General features: G+C 46.0%; 1 protein-coding gene across 6 annotated transcripts in view; it reads left to right on the top strand.

Annotated features, from left to right (window-relative positions):
* The first annotated feature begins 598 nt into the window (after nt 1-598).
* SYNE2 (spectrin repeat containing nuclear envelope protein 2) overlaps nt 599-26,942 on the top strand; it is a 187,609-nt gene continuing 161,265 nt past the window's right edge. For 3 of the 6 annotated variants that reach the window (XM_083839115.1, XM_083839114.1, XM_083839112.1), the window contains exons 1-2: nt 600-758; nt 19,883-19,998. In XM_083839115.1, the coding sequence (XP_083695241.1) occupies nt 19,920-19,998 (79 nt within the window). In that variant the 5' untranslated portion in view covers nt 600-758; nt 19,883-19,919. Of the gene's footprint in view, nt 759-7,031; nt 7,933-19,882; nt 19,999-26,942 lie in introns of those variants that run through there. The other 3 variants (XM_083839116.1, XM_083839113.1, XR_014585355.1) reach the window with 2 other exon arrangements.

Raw genomic sequence — 26,942 nt, 5'->3', positions numbered from 1 at the left:
AGGGAAGGTTGCTGCGGCCACATAGGATGGAGTAGGAGCTGGAGAGGTCTCCAATTTCTGCCTGCTTAGGTTTCTGATCTTCTAAACACGATCTGAGGGTGCTGCAGGTTTGTGGCAATGCAAAAGTGTTTTACTTCTTTGTATCATCTGTGAGCCCAGACCATCCCAGACCAGAGAACGGTTCTTATCATTACAGACGCGTCTTCCGTGCCCTTGTTTACCTCCAGCGCGACCCTTCGCCCCAAACACACAGACACACACACACCGTGGCCTTGCCTGCCTGCTTCCAGCGGCTGGGGCAGGGGGAACAGCGGTGCCCTGCTCAGCCCGGGGGACAAAACACCGGCAAGTCCCACAGCCGGGGCTGGCGAGGGGTGCAAGCGAGGTGAGGGAGCAAGCTGAGGGGTGCAAGTGCTGCTGAAGGAGCAAGCTTGCTCGGGCCGGGATGGGAGGCAAAAACAAAACCGCGTGAAACGAAAACAGCTCCCGCTGCCTGGCAGGAGCACAGTAGACCCCCTCAGGGCCAGCCAGCCCAGCAGGGGCCCGCTCCTCCTTCGCCCGGCCGCGGCTGTGGAGGCGGAGCAGGGGCCGGGCCGCGCCGCCCCAGGGGTGCGGGGGCTGCGGCCTCGCCGCCTTCCCGGTCGCGGGCGGGGAGCGGCCGGTGCTTGGGCCCTCCTCCTCCCCTTCCTCCTCCTCCTCCTCCTCCTCCTCGTCCCGCCGCCCAGCCCTCAGCGCCGCCACCCGGACCCGCCGCCGCGGTGAGTCTGCCCCGCCGGGCACCCCGAGTTGCGGCGCGGCCGCGCCTTTGTGTGGGGAGCGGCGGCTGGGCTCGGCTCGGCTCGGCTCGGTTGGGCTCCGCCGCGGCGGTACCTGCCCGCCTTTGTTCCCCGCCGCCTTTGTTCCCTCGGAGGGCCGCGGGAGGGTTTTGTCGCCCAAAAGCCCGGCTCCCGACAGCCGGGGGGGGGGGGGTCCCGGGGCGCCGTGAGGCGGCGGGGAGCGGGGGGAGGAGGACGGGGGGCGTCCCGCCCGAAGTCGGTGCGGAGAGACCCTGTGGGCGCTCGTTGGGGCAAAGTTGTCTCCCGAGCGAAAAGTAGCGATGTGCTGTGAGTGGTTCTGTGTTGGCGGCGCCAGGGCTGTGCTGCTCTCCTGGGTGAGGCGCCGAGCCCTGTCTGCGCTTCCCGCGCTGCTCGTGGGCTCCTTTCTCTTCTCCGTCCTCGCCTCCATCCCGGCTCCCGGGCACCCCCTGCTTGCTCTTGCAGGAGTCACTGATTACTGCCCCGCTGCACCCGGGGTGCAGCGTGTGGGGATGGTGGTCCCTGGCTTGGCACTGACTTGCGTCAGGCTCAGGGCTCCGAGGGAAGACTCCTCTGTGACAAACCCAGGGCTCGGTCCCCTCCCTGTCCCCCCAAACACTCCTCTTCTGTCCCCTCTCTTTGCCTGAGAGCTGCCACAGGAGCGGGGAGGCAGAGCAGGTGTGTGCTTCTCGACTTCCTCGAAACACCCAGACAGAAAACTTTGGGCGAGTTTGTTTGAGGGCTTCTCACCGTCTCTCCATCCTTTGTCAGCTCAGTGGCTGCGTGTTCCTCGTGCCTCTGCTTTCCCCTTTCCGTGTCCCACCTGTCCTCTGCCCCCTCTTTCCATCATTCGCTCGTTTTTCTCCATCTCTGCTGTCAGGAGCGCTTTCCCATCACAGGACAAGCAAAGACGGAAGCGCCATGTGCAGGACCTTGGCTAGTTATTGCGGCTGTTCGTTGGCCAAGCTAACACAACCTCTGTTTATGCCTCTGGTCGAAACGCGATACCTGAAAAAGGGACACTCGTGGCCTCTGGCTCCTGGTGAGCTGAGCCACCTCTGTGGCTGTTTTACAGCTCGGGAAGGAGCACGGTGGCGGCTGCTAACTCTGCGCACAGTAACAGTAACCGCCACGCCACGGGCACTCGCACAGCCACCTCACGTCCAAATCAGGGCAGCTGAAGTAACAGATTGCCAGGACAACGCAGGGCACGTTGTGGTGGGAGCGGAGGGGTGCTGTGGGGCCACTTGGACCTGCTGTGGAAGGGGAGCAGAGGTCCCAGCACCTGCCAGCGAGGATGGGGATGGGTTGCAAGGACCAGGGGGATAGGCAGTGGCACATGGGAGCTTGGAGGGAAAAACCAGCGGTGACTGCAGTGAGCACTGTGCCGATTCGTACTGTGGCAATGTTTGGGTCCCCCTTGTGCTAGATGCTGTACAAATACGTATTCAGAATTGTATAAATGGTGGTTGTTCTTCTCTTCCTCATCACGAAGGGTGACGAACGATAACTGGCTTTTTACTGTAGCTGTCTAAGCAGAGCTATACAGCTATTTGTATCAAAGCTCCTTTATTTAAACGGCTGTTTGCAAATAACATCGGAAAACTGCTTTTTAAGTGCCGTTGCTACCAGACCTTAGTAAGAACTGAGCAGGGCAGTTTAAGAGGAGCAAAGGAACTTCTCTCCTCTAATTAAATCTCATCAAAAGTTCATTAAAGTAAATGAGAACTTTGTTGGTGTCAGCACACAGCCGGTCCCGGAGTGCGCTAGCTATTTTTTGTTTATTTGTCAGGCAAAGATTTTAAGCATAGACACAATAAAGTAATTCAGGAAGCAGCATGCCTTAATGATCTAATAGGTTTAAAATGCTTTATCTCCCTGGCTGTTAGTTTTGTGTTAAAAATGAAAGTAGCAAAAGGAAAATCGCTACTATTCCCTCCTTTGCAGTGTTTTACTGGGGATTTTATGTTACTTCTTTTGGTAGGTTTTAGGCACAGTTGATTCTTGTGTTGAGAAGTCTCTGTTTGGGTGGAAAAATGGGCACAGTTTAGCCCTTTTACGAAGTTCATTGTAAGCATTGTAACCCCCCCTTTACCAGTAATTAATTCCATAAAGATCGAGTTCAGCTCCGTTTGGTTTCCTCGCCATCTGAATATAGAAATGAATGAAAGAAGAAATCCCAAAGAGGGCAAGAAGAGGCACAGCTTGAAAGATCAGGTATAAAGAGCCCCATTCATCTGGGTTTATCTGTAGTACAGGGATATGCCCTTACTTCATGAATCATCTCCTGACATCTGTTTGCAGCGCTGTTTTCTTAGCAACTGCGACTCTGTTTTAGATCTGGACTCTCAATGGCCGGTTTTGTGTAGGGAGATGCGAATGATGACCCAGCCTCTTACTAGAGAAGCTGTGCCTTTCAGCCAGTCTACCCCATTCCTTTTCCTCCCTGGGGCACGGTGAATACTGGTTTTAAAAGTCTAGCAGCTGGGATGCTTATATGTATATGCGCAAAGAGATGCTTATCTGCTGCTTACCACAACTGAAGTGTTTCCCCAGCACTACCTGGCAGCGGTGGAGAGAGAACCTACCAATTGGTTGTGAAGTTTCGTGTTTTGAAAGTGTGCCATGTGTGCCACCGCACTTTCCCTAGCTTTCCTGCAGTTTGTTTTGAACTGTCACGGGGCTTTAGATGTGGGAGAGGATGTAGTCTCTGCTTGCGAACTTGGAGAAACACTGGAAAGGGAGCCAGCGATCGCAAGGGAACACTCCCAGCAACGTGCCTGTTTGAACAAGCAGTCGGATTAGTCGGTGGGATTATACGTGTGGAGTGTGGAGCAGTATGAGTAACGCTTTGGGACTGGATCTATAAGCCGTGATTAAAGGGAAGGTGACATTTCATATACCTCTCACCTAATCTTCCTTTGCCTGAGTTTCATCCCTGACCAGTGTGGGTGGGAGACTCCTGTAACTGAGACAGAGGTGGCCACGCAGCTGCTGGGAGATCAGGTTTATCTGGGTTTTGTCAGCTGTGCTCTGTGGAGAGGGTCGATACTGGGATTAGGTCTGGGGTAGGTTATTACTTCAGCTAAGGCTGAATTGGTCTGGATCACAAATACACGTCTGAGAGTACAAGTGGCATGTCCAGGCCACGTTCACCCTGCTCCCTCCTGTGCAGACCTGCTGCTTGCCCAGGAGAAGGAGGAAATTACAATTACAGCAGCACCTGCAGCTGCTGGACCATGAATCATAAACTGATAGTGTATATTACCCCACAGAACATGGATTTGACTGCCTACCCTTCCTGGACTGACTCGTGTCCCGTGGAGCGTGAAGGGTGTCAGCAGCGAGTTGCTGCTGTGAAGGATGAACACGTTTTGGCTTCGGGTAATGCCGGGAGGGGGAAGATGTCTGGGGCATTTTGTTTGCAAAAGGATTGCAGAGTGGCGATGGGAAGGCTAAAGAGGGTCTGCGAATTCTGGCCAGCTTCCTGGGGTCCTCATGGATGGCAGGACACAAATCCTGGTGCTGGTGAGGCTATGAAGAAGACAGCCTCTATGGATCACCTAGCTCACCGTATTCACAGCAGAAGATGAAGAAAGCTGCTTCTATGGAGATGCTACAGGGCCAGGACAGGGGCAGAAGCGGGAGTGGGGAAAAACCTGTGTTTCGCTTAGCTGAGCACGCTGGAAGGGAAAAGAAATCTGTGCCGGGGAAAGGGCTGGTAGGCTGTTATCTCCCCACAGGAGGGGAAATGGGGCAGAGCTCCACTCCATGCCTCTGGTGTCTCGCAGGGAGGCATGTTTGCTTTCTTGCCTTCCTGCAGCCTGCTGATAACTCCCCACACAATGCAGCCGTGCAGATTGGCTGGAGACGATTTGAAGGAATTGCTGACCCTGATACAAGCAGTACTGTTTGTGGCCGGGGATGGGGAAAAAGAGGAAAGAATAGTACGAAGTGTTGGAGCTTTAAGGCTCAGGCTTGCGAGTTCTATCGAAGGAAATGACAATTAAGATGGAAAACAAAGCACTTGTAATTACTTTCATGAAAGTGTAGGGAGGAGGCAGAAATGTGGATTGTACAGGAAGGAGTTTTACTTTCTGGGTCATTTGACTTGTTGGTTGCCAGGAGAAACACAAGAAGCTGGTGAATGATGAGGGAAAAGGTGGAGGCAGAGAGGAGAACGCACTGCTGACTGTGCCTTGTGGGTCTGTGGCTAGCGGCTGATGTACAACTGACCACAAAGAGGTTGTAAAGATGCTGGAACTGGACAGCTTCAGAAATGGCTTTGTGTTGGTTTGTGTTAGCGAGAGCTCTGTTTTGCGTTGGGTTGGTTTGTGCTGGTAATAACCACCTAATAACCACTGATACAGGGAGAGAAATGAAAGCTGCCCCACGAGCAACGTGCGCTGCTTCTTGGAAACTCTCGTGCAGTGAGCAACGTGGAGGAGTATTCCATGAAAGCTTGAAGGTCAGCGATTAAACGAGGCTCTTCCAGCAAAGCTAAGCTCTCTCAGCAAAGGCAGTTGCGTCTTGTTGAGTTGCAAGAAGTTTACGAGGGAGGGAAGCATGGGGCACTTGCACCTTGTGTCTCCGGTGGAGGCGATATTTCTCACCCCTGTGGAAAGCCAGGAGCGCTTCTTTGTTTATGTCCTTTCCCCCAGCTTAAGTGTGAGATTCGTCTCGCCAAACTACAGCATAGCTGTCTGCATGGGAGACAGTTGTCCAGACTCCTTTCATAGTCACCACAGAGGAACAAACACTTCTGGGCCATGATTCATCCGCGCTGAACTGGACGTCTAAAAATACACCGGACAAACTGCCCTAAAAGTGCCTGTTTCTCTCCATTGTTTCTCCACTGTCCAAACAATGGAGGCACACGGAGGCACCTCTGTTGTAGCTGTTTAATGTCAGGAGGGCTGATCCTCAGCCAGAGCGCCTTGTACCACAGCGCAGGTTCTGGGAGGGCTGCTCGTGTCCTCGTTTCTGCCAGACCCAGCCTCTGCGTGGACTGGGGCGGTGGAGCCTGGAAGGCTGCACCTGGGAGCAGGGAGCGGGCAGCGATGTCCCACACGGCGCCGTCCTCCTCCCCTGGCCACTCAGCGGATTCAGAAAGAGACAATCGTCTGCTATAAATAAGGGGCCAAGGGGGATTTGCGCTTTTTCAAGGTCGCCCATCCCCAGCAGTGGCGATGACGGCAGGCTCCCAGAGGTGCGCCCGTGCGCCCTGCGGCTGCCTCGCGACCTGCCACTGTCCCAGGGGGGACACCGGCTGCTCGGCTCTTGCTGGCGGATGGCACCCGGTAGGTACCCGTCCCTTTTGTAAAAGGAGCTAGCAAAATGTCATAGGTGTTAATACAGCTGAATTATTGTGTGTCCGCTGGGCCGGTGTGAATGATTGCATGCGTGCTTTTAAGTGGTGAAACCTTAGGGTTTAACCTTCAGGGTTAAATTTGCTTCACTTCAGGCTTGCAGCAGTGTAAGGCAGCATGTAGGATTATTTAATGATCTATGGAAACTCTTGAAACTGACCTATATGAAACTTGCAATTAAACATACTGTTGGACCTCGGAGAGCTTTGGAGGCTCACGGGGAGCTGTGACCTGGTCTGCCCTGAAGTGTGGCTGCTGCTGCTGTGTTATTTAGTGGCATGATAAAAAAAAAAAAAGCACCAGCTCTTCTGGAGAAAGCTTAACTTACCTGCACAGGTGAACCACGGAGGGTAAGGATGAACTGTCTCCTGTGTGGAGAACTAATTTGCAGCAGAAAGACTTCCTTTGCCAAATGAGCTGAGTGTCTGGAGGGGAATTTGCTGAAGGAATTTGCTGGTGTAACAGAGAGAGGGAGTACAGGCAAGTACTGAGCGTTAAATGGATCGGCTGCATCTCCAGTTTCAGACAAATACCAGAGCATTCCCTTATCCTTTTTGATAAGAGAGAAAGAATATGATAGCAGGGGAATAGAAAGAGCATATTGTGCGAGCCTGGATCTGAATCCTAAAGTTCTGCGTAGGGGGTCCGTGCTTGAGCTCCAAGAGGTGAAGTGAATTGCAATCTGATTCCAGGGAGCACAAAAGGGAAGAGGAGGGAAGGAGCAACCTATTAAATAAGAGCTGGGAGAAAAGCCAGTCTCCAAAAATAAACATTGAAGATCAATTCCAGGTATTTCCTGGTATTGTCATCCTGCTTCATCAACCACTTGGACTGTAACAAGTGGTTTCAAAGATAGCAGACTGACAGGTCTACAGTTGTTTTTCTTTTAAAAAAGGGGAGGGAAAGAAAGGTTTCTGATAGATTGTTTGCAAAACTATTTCTTACGCAGATCTGGGTGGGATGTTGCTGATGAAATACCCCTGGGATGGAGGAGGCAGAGCTTGTTATTGTAAGAGGGAAGTAAGAGCACAGCTGGCTGCATGTTGGAGTAGGGAAAAATTTGAAGCTTCTTCCCATTTATGTGCCAGGGGCACCCCCGCAGTTTCTGAGGGGCAGGAAGCAGATACTTGAGCAACAAAGGTGTGAGCAGACGGTGTTCCTGCAGAGCGGCTGTGCCTTTCTGGTGCTGCAGGCAGGCTTTGTAGGTATCTTCTACAAGTGAAGGCTTCCGCTTTGAATGGTTTGGAAGGGACTCTTAAAGTGTTTCTTCTTGGAAGGGTTCTCAGAAAAGCCAGCCCACCATTTCACTGTACTGAAAGCTGTGCAGGGATTGTAAGGAAACCGAGGCACATCCCGTGCCAAGGACGCGTGTTCGTGGTCACATGCCAGCTCCTTACTGGACTTTCATCTGGGATGGTGTCTCTGGGAGAAAACTGTACCGAAACACGTGCTGGTGTGCTGGGGCTGGCCAGGGATGCCAGAGGTGGCTCGTGGCTTACCTCACCTGCTTGGCCGTGGCGCAGCAGCGGTGCTTGCGCAACGCACGTTCTCTGTTGCTTGACTGAACTTGTCCATAAGTAACTCGGTGTTAGTAATCTTGCTGCCTTTCAGCGAGGGAGATGCGCAGGGCTCGCAGGCGTTCATCCTGTTTTGTCTCCGGTGTAAGAAATCCTGATTCTAAAAGAAAGCGAGCTGGGCAGCTCCGTGGTTCGGGCCCTGGCGAGAAGACTTCTCGTCCTGCACACGCAGAGGGGGAGTGCACGAAACAAGTAAGGCATCCTTCATTCTGAGCTATTTCCAGTTTGGAGTCCTCGGTTTTGCAATTGCAACTGTGTTTTGTTGGTATTGTGATTTATTCTAGCAGGTTAGCGTATAGCACCAAGTTCTTTCTCCTGGGTTTTCTCTGCGCAGTTTGGCTGTTTGGCCCTCTCTGGCAGCAGCACTGGTAGGAATACGGGTGTTTGGCTTGGTTTTCACTGCACACAAAAAGTTATTCTGAAGGTTGAAACTATGCTATAAATTAGAAATTTGGCCTCGTGTGTGGATTTCTTCTTTTTTCCTAAAGCAACTAATTCTTTGAAAGCAAAGCAAAAGACATTTTGTTGTAAGCAGAAAACAAAAGTGCTCCATTACGCGGAGCGAAGTGCTGATTTTCTCCTACCACGGAGGGTCCCTGAACATCCAGTGTGGGAGAAAGTGTGGTCGAAGGGCTCTTTTCACATGTCCCAAACCCACACAGGCATGTGAGCATGCAGGTTTTGACAGGCAGGTGCCTAAAAAGACCCCCAGTAGCATTTCTGAGGGAAATTTCAGCGGAAAGAATTACGTGGAAGTGAGAAGCTCGCTCTTTGGAGAGGCAGCCCCTTCGGGTCAGAACAGAGGTGTGTGGGGAAAAACAGCAGTTTGCCTTGTTGCAGCCCGGGCTGGACGTGCTTGAGAGAGAATCTGATGAATTCACAGCCGCCAGGCTAGGACCAATCATTAAAATTGTAATTTGCCCTTCAGACGCTGGCAAGCTTCGGTTGCCGTTTGCTGGACAAACCTCTCTTTTGTGTTCCCCTTCCGTCTGCGTAAAGCAGCAAGCGCTGGCGGAGAGCTACTTGCAGCAGGATTCCTCTTCTCTGCTATATTTAGTGATCAAAACAAGTCCGTGATCTTTACAGGAATACTGCCAAAGCAGATAGGACTCGCATGAGACAAGCCCTGTCTCATTTGGCTCCCAAACACACATTGCATTTCGCTTTCCTCCCCTCTCCTGACACCGTCAATGGATCTGTCTGCCGAGGTCTGTTGTGCAAACATTGCGCTGCCATTTCCAGTGATGTTGCTGTAAGAGCAAGCCCTGCCCCAGCGAAAACTCCTGCATTTAGATCACCGCTATCCCCACCTTTCCCTTCTCTTAGTGTCCTGAAAAAGCAGCTTACTGCTTTTCAGAAAGATCCTCCTGACTGAGAACAGCTTTATGATTTAATTGGGAAACTCCAGGCCTTTATTGCTTAGGCGAGGTTCACTCAACAGCATAATCTGCTTGTTAACCATCTGACTGTTTCCTTTATTCAGGGAAGAAGGGAATTAGGAAGGCAGTGGGAAGGAAACATTTGTGTTCCTTCAAAGGCAGAATATTACTAGGAGCCCGATTCCCATTAATATAATGTCATTCATACAAAGTGGGTGTAATTACTACTTAGTGCTATTTTAAATACCTTTTACACCATGTAAAGTGGTTTCAGCGTTAATGGGAGGCTGGTTATGAGTCTCTACAAAGACACTAAGCAAAGAATTTCAGTTGCAATCTGAAGGAAAGAAAGATGAGTAAAATAAATGAAAGAACAAAATTATTGCAGTGCGCTTGGTGAAAACAGGCAGTGTTTTCCAGTCTGTTCGGACCAGGCAGTCCCCTCGGTGAGAGTTAAACTCGCTGTGATTGCAGCCGATGCCCTGCCCCTTCCCTTCCAATTGTGAGAAGCGACCCGGGTCCAGGAAGCTCCGAGGAAGGGCTGCGATGAGCTGCTTGCGGAGCCATTCGCTGGCAGGATGGGAGCAGCACGCCCGAAGGTCAGAGGTCTGCCCGTGCCCCACGGCGCTGGGACTGCGGTGGCTGCGGTGCACCCACTGCCAAAAGGAGCCCAGGGATTGCTCCTGGCTGCCGTCACGCAGGGACAGCTTTCATCTGCAGATGGAGAGGGGCTTCTAGGAGCAAAATGATGGTGCTTTTCATCTTGTGGGGCGCGGAAAAGATTTTACACAACTTGAATGTAGCAGCAGTTTAGGATTTATTTTGTAAATAGCAAGGTTAGATGGCATGGTTTTAACAGCACTTAATCTGCGTTTGATCAGCAGCAAATTTAACACAGTGATTTGAACAGAATTTGCTACAATAGGAACAGTGAAGAATGGCAAGGTTCACCTGAAACTTCCTGCAGGGTCCTGGTAGGTGTCTAAATCCACTTGTGGGCTTCCAAATTACCCCCTACAGTAAATTACTCACTCTACTCCCACCTTGGCATTTGCCCAAGGGTGAGCTTGTTCTTCAAAGGGTCAGCCCTGGGATGCACATCCCCGCAGGGATCTTCCACCAAGCCTGCCCTTCTGGTCCCTCCTGGCACGGACACTTCTGGTGCTGCCCGGAGCCCAGGCTGCAGGGTCCAAGGCACAATCAGGGAGTGCCTGTTGGTACTCACCCGTTCTGTCTGCCGCCCGCTGACAAAGGAGGGCTGATGTAACATTAGTTGATCTTGAACCATAGCTGAGCTGGGGAAAAGCTACTCCACCACGTTTTTTCTTCGGCCATTGTATTTATAAGCTAAAATGATTGACTTGTGGTCAAACTCGGATTCCTTACCATGCTGTTCTTGGACTCTGATGTGATCCATCATTTCCCCATGAGAGATTACAGTGCATAGCTACTTTAAGGCAGCACCATCCTTTGTTCGTGGTCATGGCCAAGGAACAGTCACATCGAGGCCTCCCGCGGTCGTAAGCCTCAGCAGGTCCCATGGCAAGTGCAGGATGGAGCGTGCCCGCCAGGGTAGCGAACGGCGTGGGTAGGAAGAGGTGGGTATGCACTGGATGTGCTTCCCAGGTCCAGATCCGAGGCCACATTGTGTTTCTCATGTTATTTTTACAATAATTCTTCCCCACAGCACTCTTATCTGCGGGAGGTGGCCTTGGAGCTTCGGCATGGGCAGCCCGTGGAGCGGCAGGGAAGCGTGCGACCATGCCCTGCTTTGGAAAAGCTTTTTCCTTCGGGCTGTGTGGCAGCAGCAGCAGCGCACCATATAACTGGCATGGCTTTTTGCACCTAGCTGGAGACTTTGGGGCAGTGCACAGCTAGGTTTGGGCTGGGGAGTGCTTTTGGGCTGTGACTTAGGGATTGAATTGCCATCCTAGCCCGTGACTTTAGTGAAGGCATGAAGTCACCATGGTATTTTTGGCTTCCTACGTAGTAGCAGTGTGCTGGGCATGGCATTGGCCTTCTGAGCCCTTTCCGAGCCCTATCAATCTCTCTTTTTGCACGAACAGTTGTGACTTTGAGTTCTAATCAGTTCTTGTTTTTATTAATGATGCAGAAATCTTGGAAACCAGTTAAAAATACAGGTTTTCGTCAACTTTTTAAAGTATGCTTCAGCATTGCATTTCCACTTGGGAACAGATAAATGTGAGACAGGCTCTTGTTCTGAGTGCAAGCAAATTCGTAAAATTTGACCCATGGAGGTGCATGATGCATGCGTGAACAAGGCTTAGCTCTGTTAATAAAAGCATTTGTGTGTGTGTTAACAACAGCATGGGGTTATTGCCATTTTCAAACTGTGTAATTGTACCAGGATGACTGATATATTGCCACCCACAAAAAACAGAAAAGGTCAGGAAAGACACTTTTCTAACCGCGTTTGGGAATTGATTAATGCAATGAGAAGATCCATTGTGCTTCTGTAGCAGGAAGTATTACAGATGTGTAAATCAAAGACAAACCAGCAACATTTGCTGGCCTTAAAAAGTGGTGTTGCTTTTGTATACTCATGCACTTGTCCTGGCACATTTTCAAGATTATAAATAGATCACTGGGAAGTCCCTGGATAAGAAAAATGCGCTGTTGCTGGTTGTCATAAATAAACTAATAAGAAATGTCTTGGTCTTTCAGCTCTTACTGTTTGGAGGAGTCCTTACTTGTGCATATAATTTCAGCGTGTCGGTTCACATGAGTTAAGACTATTTCTGCGGCAATGGGGTGTAGTTTTGTGTCTATCTCTGTATTTCTTGCAGATTCAATGTTCTCTGGGCTTTTTTTTTTTTTTTTTTCCTGAGCCGAGCTGTTCAGCCTATTCCAAACTTTTTCTTTTTTGATTCCTTCATCTCCTGCTACTGATAGCTTAGCAACACCCATGACCGGACTGGTTTCAGCATTGTCCCAGGCAGTCCAGGGTGTCTCTAATGCCACTTCTTAAAGGACTGGCTGATACCCGTCTGATGGGAGTAGGGTATTATGTGGGATCAGAAAGCTATAGCCTCTTTTCCCTATCACCTTGAAAGTCATGGAAACCTAATGGAAGACCACCTTTTTCCTCCAGAAAAGCCCAGAGGATGTGCCACTTAGTGGGTGATGACAAATCTTTTCAGTGGTGCCCAGGAACAGGACGAGAGGCAACGGGCACAAACTGGAGCACAGGAGGTTCTGGCTCAATATGAGGGGGCACTTCATTACTGTGAGGGTGACAGAGCACTGGGACGGGTTGCCCAGAGAGGCCGTGGAGTCTCCTTCCCTGGAGATATTCAAAACCCACCTGGATGCCACCTTGTGCGACATGCTCTAGGTGACCCAGCTTGGCAGGGGGGTTGGACTAGGTGATCTCCAGAGGTCCCTTCCAACCTCAGCCATTCCCTCATTCAGTGATTCTGTGAATTTATATTTTTTTTTCTAAGAGTAGTCAGCTCCTCGAGTAGTGGAAAGCAGGACGGATCTGTCAATGGTGGTGTTCTGATTTTTCCTGCCTGGGGATCTGGCTTTGAAGAGAAGGGGATCAATGTGCTTGCAGGGTGATCCTGTTCCAGCTGTGGACATGAATGCAATCTGAGGCCACCCACAAGAGCAACGTTTGCAAGCAATTTAAATGTGAAAGGGATGAACTTCACTTCGGACTTTCAGCAGAGAGAATGTCTTAGTGGAAAGATACTGGAAAACGCAGGCACCCACGGCCCCAAACCTGGTACTTAAAAATGGTGAAACCGTTGAGGAGGTTGGGTAGGAAGTGTGGCCGTCGAACTTCAGTGCTGTGGGAAGTGCTCTGACTTAAGAGCAGTATGAGCACTTTGGAAGTGAGGGGAAAATAACAAACATTGTGAAAACAAAACAACCAAACAAGTGGGGGGGAAAAAAAAAGCAACCACACACACACAAAAACACAACCCAAACCCAGACTTGATCAAAGAGGTTTTTTTTGATAATTCTTCAGCTCATATTATCATGATTTCGATCCCAGCAATTTGCCTTTAAGGAGACAGTGACAGACTTACAGAAGGATTGCTTGCCAAAAGAAGGTCCAGCAGTACTTTGCAAGGCTTGGGACTTGCAATTTTGAATGTTACTGCTTCTCCCTGAATGCCAAATAAACTAAGGTCTTAGTTAATAAGGAAAAGGGTCTTCAGTCAGCCTGCGTTGTGGAGCTCTACTTCCTTTGGGCCCGTTCACCAAAGATAAAAATCTGCTGTTTGAGTCATGATGTTGGCTCGACTGAAGACATGAGTAATAATAATCTGTTGCTAGGAGCAGCCTCCAGTTTACATCTAGAGGCCTCTATGGAGGGAAAGGCTTTGGAGTCCCAGAGTAGGTCATAAATAATCAGTGGCACTTCAAAGAAGGAAAAGTAAAAACAAGCGGTTCGAGATGCCCTGCAAAGACGACTGGAATTCCTCTTGCAACACCGATGGAGAACATGTAGCCAACATAACTGGGGAAATATGGGGCATGCGTCTGCAAAGGCAAAAACATTGAAGTAGGGACTTACCGGCAGTGGGCTATAATGCTCACCAGCCTCGAGACAAGCTTGTTTGCAGAGTAGCTGCTGCTTTCAGCTCGAAGGAGTGCGCTTGTGAGCTAAAGTTGTGCAAGGGGCTTCCAAGTTTGGCTTGTAAGGAGGACTCTGAGGGTACAGCTGTGCAGCAGGCTGCAGCGCACACAGGGACGTGCAGGATGTGGCTGTAACTCTCTGTGGACATGGGGCAGTGTGGAAATCACGCCAGCTAGTTCATCTTGCTTCCTTGTTAGCGTGCACTACTGTTTTTTGTGTTTTCAGAATTAATGAAATGTGCATTTATATTTTAACTGCAGATGTACACATTGTTTTAAAAACAGCAGTAGTTTTCACTGTAGAGGAGCGTTCTCTTAAACTGCTATTTTATTTTTTAATATGGTGAAATCCTACTGCATTCTGTGATTGGAGTAACTGAAGGATGAAATCTGTAATCCACACTGATCCAAACTGAAACATTAAGGCTATGAAATCCTTGCTAGTGAATCTACCAAAATCCATCTGAAGCTTTTTCCCCTTTCTTCTGAGACAAGCATGGTTTTATAAAGACTGATTAAGAAGAGCATCTCTTAAGTCTCATTGGGACTTAAGTCTTACTGGAGATGTGGTATTTAAGTCAGTATTGTCTATTCTCATGATGATCTCTCTGGAATTTAAGGCTGAGATATGATTATTTTTAGGTTAGTTTCTTGAGATTTCCAGTCTGGTTCCTTCTCGTAGGTTTCTTTGTCTCTCTGTCAGTGTGCCTATGTCTGTGTGTTAATACCCATTATATTTTTTTAATTGTCTGAATAATTTCAGCCGAATATGAGAAATGAAGAGAGATTCCAAGGAAGTTAGGTTGAAATTATGCGATATGACTGTGCTGATCCAATTTCCGCCAATGTTCGTAGATGTCCATTGTGAGAGCAGCTAGGGAGGCAGGGGAAGAAGTTCCCTACCCATACCCACTAGAGGAAAGCCTGGGTTTGAGTCTTGTAAGTGTCCTTGTCACGGGGAAAGCTTTTGTTGGCGATTGAACCGTTTGAACTGCAGGTTGAGCTCAGGTGGTCAAGAAGTTGCTCCTTTGGAAAACACCAGTTAAAAGCTTTTCCTCTGAGTAGGACATTTGTAATGCTCCTTGCTTGCGTGGCTGCTCATGTGTCCAAGACAGGAGGAGCTCACGCAACAGCTAAGCAGCAATTCACTTAATCAGCGAGAAACAAACCCATTGGAAACAAGGTCCCAGCATTCGTGGAGCTGTCTGTTTGGCTCAGTGCTCTTCACAGGTTATTTCATGGACTATCCCAAGGTGTAAGCACTTAAATGCTTTCCTGTATTAATGCCAGACTCTTCAGAAAGATGGAAAGACGAGGGCATTCTCTTCACCTTTGGTTTTATCTCCCTGAAAGGGCATGTTTTCATTTGAAAAATGGGCATGAAAGGGCATGTTTTCATGTTTTCAGCACAACAGATATATATATTTCAGAGTTATTTGGTATTTCATGGGACTGAAGGATTTGGTTTAGCTCTTCAGGTTCATCGAGTTGTTATAAAACAATATAATCAACTGAAATATGAAGTAGAGAAGGTGGTAGTTTGTAAAGCCTATGAAAAATGTTCCTAGGCATTTTTACCAATATCTTGACAGTTTTAAACTCTTTGGAGGTGGATATGATATAGTTACATTTAACATGCTCTATTTGAATGAATTTCTTGGGGGGGAGGGCAAAGGGACTAGCGTATTGTCCCCATGTAATCCCGTCTCAGACAATCTGCCCTGTGTACCTTTTAAAGAATACTAATCCTTGCAGGTATGTCCTCTAAAAGTGTGTGCGTTTCCCTTTCAAAGCAGCTGTGGAGTCTTCTGCTGGGACAGGGCAGGAATCGGAGGTAGGGTAAAATGTGTGTGCTGTTTTAGACGGTGAAAGGATGGTTTCAGGGCAGTGAAAACTCTGCAGTTTTATAACCTGCACTGAGGATTTGTTGAGTGGATTTTTGTGTTTAAAAAAAAGGTGATGCATAAGTGTATTCCGTTCTCTGGATAAAGAGGGAGGCCTTCATTTGTCCTTAAAACAGAATGGGAGCATATGCTTTTTTTTTTCCATTTATGTGTATTCTATGATCATGTGCCATAGTTTACTTGAAAGGAACCTCTGGAAGTCATCTGGTCCAACATCCCCTGCTCAAAGCATTAATGCTTTAAATTTAAAATATTTTCTTCTTTAAAACCTGAAAACTTTATTAACTTTTACCAATTTAATGTCCAGAGATCTGAACTAATATTGGGGTCCTATCACATTAAGTTCCATATGAGGACATAAAAGGATGTAAAGTCAACTATGTGGTTGCTGTAGCTGGCAAGGTATGAGGACAGAGGAGGAATGGTCACAGTAAGGTTAAAATTGCATTATTTTTTTTTCCTGAAACTTCCATCGATGCTGTTCATGGCTCTTGCATCTTTTCCTATTATCATAGAGGAATTTTCCTGCCAGATCCCATTCCTTTTCTCTGGACTATTCTCCCAATGACTTTAGTATTAAGCAAGGCAGGTGAACATGATTCGGCTCTGCCTATGTCACCATCTCAGATCTGGATGCATTAAACATATGTGTGTTTTCGCTGTTGGTGATTTTGTGCTGCATTGCGTGCCTTTAAAAGAAAACCCTTAAGCAGTGTTTACTTGAAAATAAGGTTAAAAATGAGAGTAAACTTATGTTAAAGAGAAAGAGAACATGCATTGTAACTGATATTGAGTGCATGCTCCAGAGCTGCAGGGGCTGGTTCACGGTTTTGGGACTTGCTTCTAGTTTATGCTGGTGTGTCAGTGTCTGTGCTTCTAGTCCTATCACTCTTCCTTTACATGGGCACCCAATCCGAGTTATAACCTTATGTGGTGGTTTTATCCAGCGGGGCAGCTGAGATCCACCACAGCCGCTCTCTCACTCCCCCTCCTCAAAGGGAAAGGGGGAGAAAATACGATGGAAAAGATTCAAGGGTTGAGATAAAGATAAGGGAGATTGATCACCAGCTCGTCACGGGCAAAACAGACTCAGCATAGGGAGATTAATGTAATTTATTGCCTATTACTAACAAGCTAGAGCAGTGAGAAACTAAAAACAAACTAAAGACACCTTCCTCCCATCCACCTTCTACCTCCTCTCCCCAAAGCGATGCAGGGGAACAGGAAATGGGGGCTGCGGTCAGTCCCTGACACTTCATCTCCATCGCTCCCTCACGGAGCTCTTCAAGAACTGCCCCCACACAGCTCCATACCACGGAGTCCATCCCCCGGGAGCAAACTGCTCCAGCACGGGTCCCCCACGGGCGGCAGCTCCCCCCAGACCCCCTGCTCCTGCGGGGGCTCCTCTCCACAGGCTGCAGCTCCGGCCCGGGGCCTGCTCCTGCGGGGGCTCTCCATGGGCCGCAGCCTCCTCCAGGCCACATCCACCTGCTCCACCGGGGGCTCCTCCCCGGGCTGCAGCGTGGAGATCTGCTCCGTGTGGGACCCGTGGGCTGCAGGGGGACAGCCTGCTCCACCAGGGGCCTCTTCCAGGGGAACTGCTGCTTTGTGCCTGGAGCAGCCCCTGCCCTCCTGCTGCACTGACCTTGGGGGCTGCAGGGCTGCTTCTCACCCCTCACTCTTTTTTTATTTTTTTCCCTTTCTTAAATCTGCTCTCACAGAGGCTCAAACAGCATCACTTATTGGCTTGGCTTTTGCCAGCAGCAGGTCCCTTTTGGAGCCGGCTGAAACTGACCCTTATCTAACTTGTGGCAGCTTCTGGATTCTTCTCACAAAGGCCACCCTGCAGCCCCCTGCTACCAAAACCTTGCCAAATAAACCCAAAACACCCTAGGTCCAAATTCAGTCAGGCTCATTGCTTTCACTTGTGGATTCATTGTTGCCCGGCTTTTCTATTTCTTAGATATCTCTGAAGGTCTACACTTTGTCACTGGAAAATTTACGGCAGAGGGAATGCGGGTAACTGCCTGTGCCCTGGGAGCAAACAGCAACAGGTCTGATGGTGCGGTTTGGCTTTTGCTTACATACCCTCCGTTTGGCTCTTTCTGCTTACTTAGTAGCCTTCTAGGTGGCAATCACAAAATCAAATTCAAGACATACAGTGATAACCACAAAATAATAGGGCTGCCTGACATTTTGCATTTTTAGGATTTGGTTTTGTGTTGCTTGATCTTGAGAGGCAAAGGAAGGAGTTTCCCAGGAAAGACTGCGTAGCCTTGGGCATAGGCAGTGCTGCTGGGAGAACTGAATTCTTGTCCAACACCTACCCTTGAGTTCGTGTGAGATGCTAGCTTTGGCACTTAAACCCCAACTTTTATCAGTGGCAGCTAACTGTGCCTTTTTTCTGGTTGTCTGACTTGAGACTCATAGCTTGGGAACAGAAGACTTCTGAGAGATCTCCATGACTGCGAGTACCAGTGTCCTTTAATAAAAGCAATCACATTGTTGTCCATTTCTGAACTATTCCGATTTTAAAATCACGTAAGGCCTTTGTGGCAGTTGCATGTGTTGGGAGCCTTTGTTAGAACCCAGTATTTAGTAATCTTCTTCCGATTTCCATCCTAACCTCAAGGCATGATTTATTTATACCGTTTTGTTCTTGTGCCTGCCAGAAATTAAGAAGTCCTTTTCCTCCACTTCTTGCTAGCCTAAGCAAGCCAAACTCTTTTAAATTATTTTTTCCTTTTTCTCTGATAATCTAGATAGCTCCTATCTTTACCTACCCCAGCTAGATTTCCCTTTTCTGGTATCTGGTGGCTGGAATTTTACTCTTAAGTTAGTGATGACTTGCAGAAACAGTGGGTATCCACAGATGGAATCAGTACTTTGCACATATGAAATAGCATCTATTTCACTGGAAAACCAGAGTCAAATTAGCAAATTTTTCCCCTTTATTCTCTCTGTACCTTTGCTTGTCATTGATAAAATGTGGGCAATAACCCCTGATTCTGTAGGTGCTGTAAACGTGAATTGACTGATGTTTGTGAAGCGTGCAGATACTGTGGTGATGAATGCCACAGAGAATCTTGTGAGGAACTTAACAATCCTGTCATCAAAGCAGCTCTTGAATAAAGCACAAGGATGTGCATTGTTCAGGAAGAGGAAAACAAAGCACTGAATAGCTCCTCATTAAATGAGTGGTGTTCCTTCTGTGCAGGGAGTGAGGAAAAATAGTATACAGTGGAGTAACCAGAGACTGCATCATGAATCATATGCACAAGGGACTGAATGAAAATTTCACTGGCATTCTTTAATGTTGTATTTCTTCACTCATCTATTCACACCCTGTATTTTGATGTATGAATGAATTGCTAGCATCTGGTGTATTAATCCTAGTACTTCTGATGGAAAGGGTATAGGTTTTTAGGTAACAAAGCTTGTTTAAGTTGAGCCCTTATTTAATTTTCCGCTTTATTAATTTTTGAACTTGTTTAAAGTTCTTCATAAAAAAAAAAAGCGCCTCTAGTTCAGTATCGTACAGTGGTAAATTGAACAATATTACTACTGCAGTAACAGAAATGTTGTTATACTTTTAAGAAGGACAGAGCGTATCATTCACAGAAATTGCGTTGGAGATAGGGAACGTATCCAGGAAGAGGAAAATAGAGAAGCTAGAAAAAAAGACTCATTCGTAGGGGATGAGAAGTAACAAAAGTACCAGGTAGAGTCAGCAGTTGTGATTATCCACTTGTGTTAACTGCTGCTTCTTCATTTCAACTGAATCTTTGCAGATTCCGCATTCATTGCTTACATTCTGCAACAATCATCTGGGCAGGAAGAAAAGTACAAAGATTTAAGGAGAACCTTGGAGGTTTGTCAGTAGCAAATCTGCTGAAGGCACTGTGCGCCTTTGCCAATCTGGCTTTCTTAAAGAAAGTGACAAAGTTTAAATTCTCCTAATCATAGTGCTTTTGTTTTGATGGCTAGGTGTACTTAAGTTTGTGGTTTGTATTGTGGAGTATTGCTGGCCCCCATTAAAAATAAAGTGAGCAAGCCAAGGGACAAAATCTTTGATTCATGCAGTAGGAACATTACCACACTTTATTATGTGTGAGCTACAGAAACCAAGGGAAGAAAACCCCAAACAAAACCCATGTCTCTGTGTATGCCTTATCTTTGATATCAGCAATTTTAATGTAAAACTCTACTGGTTTATTTGTTTGTTTATTTATTTATTCTTTATAATTTCAGTTTGGAAATTGAGTGAAGAGTCTCCATAGGATTTAATATGGCATCAATGCAGTCATCTCCCTCAACAGAGGAGCAGGCTTCCTCTGAAATAGATGATCTCCATCTATCGCTGCAAGGTAAGTGACTGTAGTTTTCTGTGCCTTTTATAATGTGGAGTTTTGGTAAAACCTGTGACCATGCACAGGTTGAAGGAAATTCAGAGAAACCTGTTAAAATATAAAACTAGTGTTATGATCAGTGTAGTTTGTTCTTGTCAGCGTTTCTTTTCTGATGTTCCTGTTTGGTGAAAAACATTTCAGCTCAGAAATGAAAGATTACAGCTCTCGTAGTACTTTCTCATGGTACTTTCAGAGCTGTTGCCTTTTTTGGTGCAGATGTTCTCACTGGTTCTTATGCTTTGTTACTCAGAATACATGTTACTGTAAACTGTTTTCAAGGGAATTGCCAGCATGAAAACATTTGTGGTATTTGATTAGTTTCCTTGTTTTCAATTAGCTGACAATTAGTTGGTTGCACTGAGCTGTCTTAATGAGGCTATTAACTACGGTACAATTTCGTTTCATTTTTTTTTTGTTTTATTTATTTTTCAGCCTATTACTTTATCACATGCACGTGTAGAAAGATAGCTTGTGGCCAAAACAAGCAGAAAATTTTTGTGGCTTCTAAACAAATTTCCTACAGGTCAAAGTCTTTCATCATTCATCCTTATTTGCAATGAGCTGTATCTTGTTTTTGCTTGCTTTCACTTACTGAGTGAAGCAAGCACTCACAAAGTGATTTTTAATTGTTCTATTTTAATGGCAGCTACCGGTACAATTAAGAGCTAATCAGTGCATCAGAACTGGCTTATCGGATAGTCTTTCTGCATTTTCCTTAATCTCCTGTTTAATTTTATTCTATAAGAATTTCCTGGGAAGACTGATTTTGCTCTGAAGGTACTCATGAAAATATTCATGGAGGTTTTATCGGGGAGTCAAGTCTAGGCAGCAGGATGAGCACTGCTGGAAAGCCTGTTTTGAATGTGTTTAAAGCCTGGTTATTTTAGGATGGATGGGCTAAATCATGTTTCCACAGAGCTATTTCCTTTTAGATCACTTTCAATGAAATGACTATGGTACTTAGTTGAGAGTAAATATGTTTAAGACAGATGGTGCAAAAGAATATTCTTACAAGTCACTTACAATCCATATTTGCATTAATATTGTCATTGAAGCCATGTGTTTTGATGAGTGAGTGTTAACAGTGGTCTAAAGCCAAATGTCTTTAATGGTGAATTTTCTTCCATTTGTTTCAGTGTTATGTTTCCAGGAGAGCAAGCAAAAACTCCTAGCAGGAGCAAGACTGGCTGTAGCACCAAGCACAGACAGATGCACATTTCTTGTGCCTGTCAAACTCAGTTTTTGGTAGTCAAGAATTGCATTTGGAAAACACTGTCTAGTTTTAAGGCAGTAGATAACAAATTAGTTACTTGGGATTTTAGACAAAAGTTTTATTTTGAAATTATAATGCTATTTTCTGAAAAGTCAGATATGTTGTAGTGTTTTTTTGATCAAAATCTAAATTAAAAGAGCCCTGCTTATTAAAATTGAAATGACTAAATAATACTTCTATGCTGTAATAATTTGAGCTCCTAGACTATGCTGACATGAACACAGTGCAAATCTGGAGCCAAGCTGTGTGTGCTTGGACGCTGGAGAGATCCCTTATAAGTGGCATAAGCAATTTTTCTAATGACTGAAGATGCAACAAATGGTGCAGACACATCTGATGTATGGAGCAGTGATACTGCAGCATGTGTCTGGGTCAAACAGGCAAATGGAAATGCAGCTGTGATGAAGCACAGAAAACATGTTCCCTGACATGACATACAGAAACCATTAGTAAACTTACCTGCAGATCGATGGTAGAAAAGATCAAATAATAATAGGGTCACTCAATGAAAAGCTGTGCTTTTTTGTTTGTTATTTTACACGATAAGAATCTTGGGATTAGATTTGTAAAGCAGACAGACTTTGATTATTGTAAATCGTCAGGTTCACCAGGACAAATGTCAGAGAAATGTCGGATTCATGAAAAGGCTGCTCTTATCTTGAAAAGCAGCTCACTTAGTGGGTGACTAAAGGTTTTTGTAATACTGGTTATGATCTGCTTCTCAAGTTGTTAGGTTATAACTTGAGAGTATATTCATTGTGGTATAATAGCGTAACTGGAGTTATGTGTAAATAATTGACACAGGAGGAAAAAGTAGGTATGAGTTTTAGTCTGGATTGCTCATATTTTATTCCACATTTGAATTCTTCAATCTTCTATTATTGCTGAATGGCATCTATGGGTGTTACCATGCTTGTCTGGCACATTCAGTGGATCTCGTCCTAATCAACCGTTCAGTTTTGTAATTGTGAAGTTACGCGCCTAAAAATGTAACAAAATGGTTAGTTCTTTTTTTCTACTGTATGTAAAACCAAACACTTTGTTTAGGTAAGATCTGACTGTGATTTAGGTCAAAATCTTCTGTGAGGAGACCTGTGCACTTTTGGGAAGAAAAGGAAGGGAAGCGGGGAAGAACCACCACCTTAAAATAACTAATTAAGAGGTTACTTCTTAGTAGATCTAATTATGATACAAAGCCTATTAAATTAATGCCAGTGGCTTAAAATTGTACAAACCTGCTTTAGTGGGATTTCTGTTAGTGGGTTTTCAGGTAGAAGAGCGTTCAAGGATGAACATTCACTTTTCTTAATAGTGTTCAGACTAAAAAACACAATAAAGACAGTCATGGAATAGAAGTAAAAATGCAATTTTGTTCTTAATGCATCTTTCTTTCCAGCTAAATATTTAAGGAGATGTAATGAAGCTTTAAAAACATGAAGAAAATAGGTGAAGAAATGAAAGCAATACGGTTTCTAATGTTCCCAACTCCAGACATTTCCAAATGATGATGGTAGTTGCAAAATCATGAGGCTGAAGTAAGAGCAGCAAGAGTATAAACCTTTATATATGTATCTTTAAAGATTTATGTATAGCTCTTTAATTTTTTTCCACTTTTCAAGATGATCTCAACAGCCAGAAGAGAAACAGTTACCCTCCTTCCTCCCTGCCAAGAAAACTGAAATTGCATGATGTCAGGACTTGGGCTCCTTTTTTCTGTTCTTTTTTTCCTTCCCTTTTTCCTAGATAATAAAATGAAATTAGAATAAGATCAACATTATTTGTGCCCTTTCCTTCAGCACCTTTCTGCTTTCTCCCAGTTTTCTGATGCAGCAGAACTTAGGGCAGCTGCAAAGCTGTTTCGTGTCCTTTCACAGCCACCTAACGGTACAGGCAAAAAGCTTGGAGCGGGATCCGCTCTGGGTGCCTTCTATGGGGAAATATTTAAGGGAAGGGTTGCTCCTTCCAGGCAGGCTGCAAACGTTTTGGTGAACAGAGGATGCTTTCCCCCTTTGTGGCGTGTCTTTGGAACCTGAAACCACTTTTTCTGTGGATACCGAGGGAGCAGGCAGGAGCTCAGGGGCTGGCTGGCCATGAGCACAGGAGTAGTGCAAGAGTCCTGTCCTGTCTCTCCTCCTCCCATAGCTTCCCCCAAAGACATGTCCAGCCTGGTGGTTGGCCTTCTCTAAATGGAAAAGGCACAGTTGGGGTCCAAAATTGTTTTCAGCTACCTGAAATGAGGAGAAACCTCTCCTTTGCTAAGACAAGGGCTTTTGGCATTTTGAGAGCCGTTGGAGATGTGATGACTGCTTTGCTGACAAGCGTGATCATGGAGCTGCAGCGAGGGGACTGTGCAGCCACTGAGTGGCTACATCAGAAACTGAGCAAGTTTGTTCTGCTCTGGAGCAGGAGATATTTTTTGCTTTCAGGATTTAAATCTCTTTACCTAGGGGACGATGCAACCTTCACCTTCCCTCCCATGCACAAATCCTTTCCCTTTCCTGCCTGGGACAGCAAACAGACCCTAGGTGTGGCCTTTTCCACCGAGCCTGTGCAGAATGTTTTCCATTTTCTCTCCATACTTGCTGAGCTAATTCAGACACAAGAGTGTGTGTTTTAGCTCTCAGAGCCTGGGGCATGTACTTGCTTGACTGTTTGATTAATTGCAGGGGTCTTAATTTTTGGCTCTGCTTATTGACCTGTGTGCATGTTACTGTTTGTAACCCAAAGAATAACATAAGAAAGTGGCTGGTGAGACTGTTTTTGAAGAATGTTTAATGAGATAAGTAAATTATGCTATTCTCATGCAGTTAGGTCATACCTGTTACGAATGATCAAAAATCCATTTTCTCTTCAACTGAAATTAAAAGCGGTGATATGTATGTATGGGTTTTACTGTGGAACTTGTAGTAGATTTCACTTATCTCCAAGTAATTGACTTAAAGGAGGATCTCTCTCTGAGGCACGCTTAATTCTTCCAGAGGTCAGGGATACTAATAATTCTTATCCAACCTTTTCTTTTTTAATTTCATTCCAGCTTTATGCTTCATCTGTTGAGGCTGGTGAACACATTTGTTTGTTGCTTCTTGTTGTTTTTTAAACCAGAATGATCAAAAAGTCCATGCTTACAGTTTTTCAAGGGTTTTTACAAATCAAAAACCTCCCGTAGGAGCTGCACTGCAATTTACGCCCTGTTTATGCTGCCTGGGTGAGGAGCTGGTCTGCAGTTCCCATAACTGTGCGGCGTCACGGCATGTGACGGGGCTGATGGGACTGGAGAGGCAGCCAACACATGAGACTGGCTTGAAAAAAAACATCACTCATGGGTATTATTTTTGTCTGTTTATCATGCCTAATGAAAAAAATAGATGGCATTGTTGGGTAAATGTGTTCCCTGCTGGATAAATTTCAGTTTGTTAAAGGCATTGTTGGGTGCATAACTGGTTAAAAACTGGCATTGCAGTGACTAAGGAGTGGGTTGCTTCTGAGGCACCACTATAGGATGCTGAAGGTCACTTATGTTCAAGTCCCTGCTCCACCTTGAATTGCTTAAAAAAATGTTAGAAAAGCCACTTAAGCCCTTATCTGTAAAGGTATGTTGATATCTAAATGATGTGACTTATTTTCTTGAAGAATTTCACCTACAGCCTCCGCCTGTGCCCCCAAGTACTGCAGTGCCTCACTCCAGGGGCTGTTGTGGTAGTAAACACAGCGGTGACTCAGAGCTGCTCCAGGATCCTGGCAGTGAGAGGAACAAAAATATTTCAGAAAGCCAGGAGGGCAATATTCAGTTCGAACAGGCTTCCTGAGTTAGCAACACTTTCGATAAACCGGGTAACTTGCTTTCAAAAGGAAAAGGAGGTTGAAAGGAGATAACATAGAAAGGAAAGGTCCCACTTGCTGCACAGACACGTAGTAGTTAATTAGCTTATACAATATTTGGATTTCTAAAGATCCTTTTCTGTAGAAATATTTTCATCCCGTTCATTGGACTTCGGATAAGCCACTAAATCTTGAGGAAAAAAAATACCATGTTTGTTTTTAATTGCTTAACACCATGTCACAGAACATAAATGCTGGAAATAACTCCTTTTTCCACTGCTTTCCTGTCTGCTGTAAATGAAGCTGTGTTACGGGGTGGAAGGGAAGAAACAATGTAATGGGCTGGGGGTGAATTCCTCACCCTCTCTCCAGGCTGGCAGATACATAACAATCCTTCTGATAGTTCCTACCGTTTACTCATGTACCTGCTGGGTGTTTTAGATCGTAGTAGGAGTGGTGTTTGGAAGGAGCTCTCCAAGTTATTCCTGCTGGCCATCCTCTAGCTTATTTTGCTGAATCATCAGAGTGTGGAAATGGTTATTTTGGATGAAACTGAAATATATGCTCCAAAAAGATACCCCGGCTATCTATGGACATTCAAGCTAGAGCTGGTTGAGCACAAACTTTCTTACCCTGACACACATGGGTACTCCAGCTTCTGACCACCTTCTGATCTCCTGTTCCCATTGAGCTGTATTGCTTGATCCTATATGCGTAGCCTTGGGTGACTTGAAGGGTGGAAGGAAGATGGAAAAATAGCATACACAAGTGGTAATTCCGTCCCTCAAAACAGAGATGGGAGGGTGACAGACAGAACTGTGTTCATTAATTTCAAATAATTGCTTGAGTTTAAAAGAAATAAGGCCATGCAGTTGTAAATGGTTCACTGGCAGTGAGGTACCAGTCCTCGTGATAGAAGAAAACCTCTGCTGTTTGTTGATGTTTTTTAACAGGCATGGATGGACAGGCTACATCTGCGGTGCCATGGTTTGCTTCCCCCAGCTTGCTGCTGAGGGAGAGGTAGCAGTTTCCTTGGAGTCATCTCCCAGGTCAGGAAAGAAGGCTTGAACGGCAGCTGTGGAGAGGAGGTTAATTTTAACTCTGGCATTTCTGTATCACTCTTAGAGGAAGGCTGAGAGTGAAACCATGGCTGGCTACATTTCTGCCTTCTCTTCTTCTTCCTCCTGGGAGAACTCAGCGCCGCTGTGGTCCCTGCTGCAGTCCCTGTCATGTCCCGTGCTCCAGCTCTTAACGATCAGCCTATTTTGTAGCACTGGCTGATAGCTTGTTACAGGATAAAACAGTCATTGTCCTGCAGAACCTATTGATTTTCAGCTAGTCTGTGTGACACACTTCTTCTATGTCATTCCTTTCTGAAGAGTTGTTCTGAAGATTAGCTTTAAAATGGGGAGTGAAATGTGATAGATTTTGAATGTTTCCAGATTAGCAGGTTCTTATTTTGTTCTCTCAGATCTACTTTGTGTCTTGGTGAGTTTTGGCCCAAAGTGAAGTAAATGATCAGGATTTTTTGATAGTTTTTCTGTTCTGGGTCAATGATATCTTGTAAACTAGGACAAGATAAAACCAAGGTCACTTAGAGTCCTATAAAAAGGCCTGACAAAGAATCCATTCATCCTCATAAAAATAAAAATCCGTATTAATTAACCACGTGGTAGAGATAAGAATTTGAGACCTTGATTAAATCATTAGAGCCTCTGAGGAGTAAAGTCAGGGGGAGCTGGGAGGGGAAAATACACGCAGCCTGAAAATTGAAATAAAACCGCCTGCCGCTGTGCCAGAAACACATCTG

This window comes from Anser anser (genome assembly GCF_964211835.1).
Source record: "Anser anser genome assembly, chromosome: 5".
NCBI classification, from domain to species: domain Eukaryota; kingdom Metazoa; phylum Chordata; class Aves; order Anseriformes; family Anatidae; genus Anser; species Anser anser.
Note: the sequence above shows the minus strand (reverse complement) of the source record. Positions and strands in the feature narration are given on the sequence as shown.